This window comes from Malurus melanocephalus, unplaced genomic scaffold (genome assembly GCF_030028575.1).
Source record: "Malurus melanocephalus ecotype Western Australia unplaced genomic scaffold, MMel_1.1 scaffold_104, whole genome shotgun sequence".
NCBI classification, from domain to species: domain Eukaryota; kingdom Metazoa; phylum Chordata; class Aves; order Passeriformes; family Maluridae; genus Malurus; species Malurus melanocephalus.
In genome coordinates, this window is record NW_026623336.1 from 1,335,579 (window position 1) to 1,340,237 (window position 4,659).

The window sequence follows — 4,659 nt, forward strand, 5'->3', positions numbered from 1 at the left end:
CTGTTTCCTTCAATTTCTTTTGAAATGGCTTGGAGGCAAAGAGCTTTAAACAACCAGATCGTTCCATTGTTCTTTTCCAAACTCGCAGCCCTGCTGTAACATTTTACTGACAAAAGGTTATTAATGTTATTTTTAGTGCTAGTGAATGTTCCTGAGCCAACATGTTCTTCTGACATGTCTCTTTACAGARCATGTACTCTGTAGGACATATTGTCTCTTGCTTTTAAAGTGTTTGACAGCTTTGGGATTTTTTTCATAGGGAAGGTTCTAAAAAATWACGTTTWAAAGTGAGGTTTAAGTCCCTCCTCRTCAAACARATCTCAGTGTGATTTGCTTACAGAAAAGGGTGTTATCTACAGTTAACTTACTTTCAGAAATGCTTCCTTCAACAAGAGGCTCATCCAAACCAAGGACATGGTTGGTTTTGGTTTCTGGGCTGTCAGTGCTCACGGACTGCTCCTGTCCAGGCTCTCATCCACCAGCACCCYCAAATCCTTCTGGGCAAGGCTGCTCTCAATCCCTTCATTCCCCAGCCTGGATGGATACYGGGGTGGATACCAGGGGCTGCCCCAGCCCAAGAGCAGCACCAGCACTCAGGCTTGATAAACCTCATGAGATTCCCATGAGCCACTTCCTGAGCTTTTYCAGGTCTCTCAGGTGGCCCCATCCTTGGGGTGCATCAACAGCACCACTYAGCTTGGTGYCATCTGCAAATCTKCATACACAGATCTTCCTAGTCCCTGATTATAGGCCTTTGAAATTATGATTATGTAAGGCTATTAAAAAATGAAAAATTGTCCATAGCTATAGAGCAATTTTCCTGGTCTCACAAATAAAGTAATATTTGATGTTGAAGCCAGTGAATAAAGTATTACAGAATGGAAATTATTATGTATCCCTACTCAAGAATTTTAATTTTATGAGAAAGAGGTCATTTCTAACAAAACTAATTTTCTTCTGTGGAGTTACAGTTTGGTTGATATGGTAACTACCTTGATAAAGTACATTTGTTCTTTAATAAAGTACATTTTTTCTTAGGCATTGTTACTATGTACTGAATTGCATTTGCATTAAAAAGTAGCACTCTACAATGGATTAAGAGCTGAGTGATCTCMTGTAGCAGGTGTCAGTGGAAAGTCATCATTCCTAGTGCAACTGTAAAGGGAAATACAGCACTTCTGGTGCTATTAAAAATTTCCATGAACCCCGTGGATATATGTGCAAAATCTTTGCTGATAGAAATTTTGGATAAAGCAAATGATTGACAGAATATTATATAAGGTTGCAGACAAGAAGAAGTTTTAAATAACACATATTTAAAGGCACCTGCAAACTTATATGGATTTGAAAGACATGTCCAGAGAGGATGTAACACAAGGAGCAGAAGCTGAAAGCTGGGGTCARTCAGCTGTATTTTCTCTTCTGCAAATCTCTGAACATTTACAAATTGCAGARTTTTAGCTGCAGTGCAGATTTTGTTCTGTCTCTGCCATTTATAGTGGATGCTCATTGCTGCAAATCCTCTCAGCRTTGCGAGCATTTGCTCAGAGTTTTGCCTGGCAGAAAGAAAGGGCATAAACACTCTTGGATGCTAAAATGTTCACCTGTGTCAGGGTTTCACAAAAAGGCTCCACAGGAGAAGGGCAGTTTTTGTCTTGCCTTCCCAACAATCCTCGGCGTGGCAGAGACCTGGTCACTCCTTGGATGTGGTCACTCCTGATGGATGTGGGGTCAGTCCAGCACTCTGCTCCTTTGGACATGCAGTGCTGGGCTGTTCATGGTCATGGTGAAGCACCAATCTCGTTTGTGAGTCCGTGAATTATTTTGTGGCTGGAAAGTGAGAAYTGCAATAATTGCCTTTCCCTTGCTTTTTTTATGCTTTTGCCTTAGATACAGGCAGGCAGGGAGGAGCCAAAAGGAGCACAGGACCTTTGTGAAATAAAGGCAAAAGTGAGGCTAGAGTTCTTTAAAAGGTAATAAGAGGCTGTCCTATCACTTTCTGCCCATGTGAAGGGTCCCTTCCGTACTTTTTGTAAGCCACTTTTTGTTAGTGGAAGGTGCTATATGGTCTTCCTGGAGCTTTCTCTTCTACAGGCTCAACAACCCCAGCTCTCTCAGCCTGTTTTCACAGGAGAGGTGCTCCAGCCCTCAGATCATCTTTATAACCCTCCTCTGGACCTGCTTTAGTGAGTCCAATATCATACATAAAATGATATATATTTATTATTGTTGTTGCTGTTGTTATTGTTGTTATAATATTGGACCTATACACACACAATATCTTTAACAGGTCTTCTCATTAAACTGATCCCTTGAGCTACTTGTTCCCATTGTTTAAAAATGTGCAATAACCTATTGATTTGAGAAAAGAAAGCATTAATAAAGGTTATTTCATAGGTATTGCAGGAAAGAGGTGGACAGGTAGGCAGGTCTCTGTGGAAAAGCATTTTTCTGCAATTGTTTTGACACTAATTGGGAGCGTGAGAAATGGCTGACAAAGGCTGGGTGTTCTCATGTTTCGAAACCTGTGTGTAGGGGTGAGTGTTCTTCAAAGTTTTAGTCATGTTTAACTCAGATTTCTGCTTGAACAAACTCAAGGAGGTTTCCCAGAGTAGGAGCTGTCCTTTGTGAAGAGTTTGGGCAGCACCCCAATACCAGCTGGCCCTTCGAAACTTCCAAAAAGCTGAGAGTGGGAGCACATTCCATATTTCCTTAAGTTTTTTGTGGCTTCCATGCAGATTTACAGGCAGGAGAAAGACACCAACCCAGAGTGTTGTCCTATCTGATGGAAAGGCTTGGTTCATTTATCCTGCTTGTCTTTTTGTCTGGTCAGTCAGAAAAGGGTGGCTAAATAGGCATAATATMCTGGCTCTCTTGTCCATCTTGCAGTTAGGAAATAGGAGAGAGGGAAGGTATTTAGGATGTGCAAAGCTTGGGCTGGAATTATTGCTGAGGGGCCACGTGCAAGTTCTGAACAGAACCCATAAGAGCAGGCTTTGTCAGTTCTGTTTCTTCCAAAATGATGTGTTTCCTTGGGATAATTTTGTACTGSTTCTTTTGCTTTTCAGATGTCCTGTGCCCAAATGTCCACGTGGAAGGAGATCGGTTCAAACACACCAAGGGAGGGACTGATGAGATTCCAGGTAAACAGACACCCTTTCCTGCTGTCCCTCTGGGAGCTGAAATAGCATAACTGTTCATTTCTTGTGTGATGCTCTGACTCGTTACACCTTCCCTAGCTGGAATTTTCTCATTCTAACACATGCTCAGTGGTGGAGGAGTGTATTAGAAACTGTGAGGCTGCAAATGAGTTATCTGTTGACAGCCAACACCCAATTAATCACAAGTGTCTTTTGATATGGCATCAAATTAAAAAGCCAGTGGAGCTTAGTGCAGTAGCTAGAGGAGTGCAATAAGTCTTGGAGATCACTTTTTTTTTCTTACCACTGCACATTTAGTGAGTTTTAATGTCCATTTATTTGATCTGTGATTGTTGTGGAAATCCAAGCAYAATGGTAATTACCACTGAAGAAAAGTTTATGTGTGTATTTATTTAAGTAAAGGATTTTCTGAAGCACTGGGGAGACATCAAGAGGAAATCTAGTCTGGTGATATCTCTGCTTTTCTGTGAGCTCTGATATATCTTTTCAGCCATCTGAAGGACTTAATCTGTCAGATAAATGCGTGGCCTGTGCCTCTGTCTCAGCCTCCCAAGACTGTTTGAGCAGCTGGCAGACAAAACACGCCCGTCAAGGTTGCACTGAGAATAATTGTGACTGACCCAAGAAAAAGAGTCACTGCCGTGGGAGGCTGAAGGCTCTTCTGCAGCTTGATCATGAGCAGGARTGGTCAATGCTTGACAGCTTTGCTGCTCACTCAGAATTCTCTCATTGGAGGATTTTCACTGCCTGCACAAAATATCAGCTCCAACTGTGCTGTGGGCAGTTTATTTTGGCTGGAGTCTGATTGCATCTAGGGAGTAATGTTGGGTGCTAACATCTTTTCTGATCATTAGACCCGAGCTGATTATCCCCAAACACCTGTTTTGAACTGCTCTCTATTTCTGGGTCTTGCATTAACCTGTCCTGACAATCCTCCTGTTGCTGGACTGTGCAAACTTTAGAGCTCTTCATCCCTCYCGATTCTGAATGAATCTATTTGCAGTGGAAGCTGCTGCTCAAAGTGAGCAGGAGGATTGTGTCCCTTCTCAGATGTTCACCTTCCAGGTGTTTCCTTCCAGAAGAATGGAGCTGCAAATGGATTCCTRTAYCCAGTTYRTGTTTATCTGAATTTTGATTCAAGYRYTAATTAGTAGGCTCTGTGCTTCTGTTTGACTTCAAAAATGTATCTTTGGTTGAGCAATGTAAAGGACAGGAATCCCAATTCAGATCTGGCACAAAAGTTTTGAGCAGAATGCCTGTTTGCAGTAATATTTATATATATGTACATATATATATACACACACACACGCATACATATATACATTTATATATGTATATATATATATATATATATATACACTTAGGCTCTTCTGTAATATTTTTGAGTTATTTTTCCTTTTATCTTTAGACCCCACTTCCCTTCTAGGAAAAAAGCCAATATTCATCATTTTAACATAAAAGATGACTTTGCTGTCTTAGATCTGTAAGTTAGTTCAGG

At 41.2% G+C, this 4,659-nt stretch overlaps 1 protein-coding gene across 1 annotated transcript in view; it reads left to right on the forward strand.

Annotated features, from left to right (window-relative positions):
- COL22A1 (collagen type XXII alpha 1 chain) overlaps positions 1–4,659 on the forward strand; it is a 191,134-nt gene that overhangs the window by 34,661 nt on the left and 151,814 nt on the right. Inside the window, exon 3 of the mRNA XM_057369171.1 lies at positions 3,069–3,143. Within this exon, the coding sequence (XP_057225154.1) occupies positions 3,069–3,143 (75 nt within the window). The remainder of the gene's footprint in view (positions 1–3,068; positions 3,144–4,659) is intronic.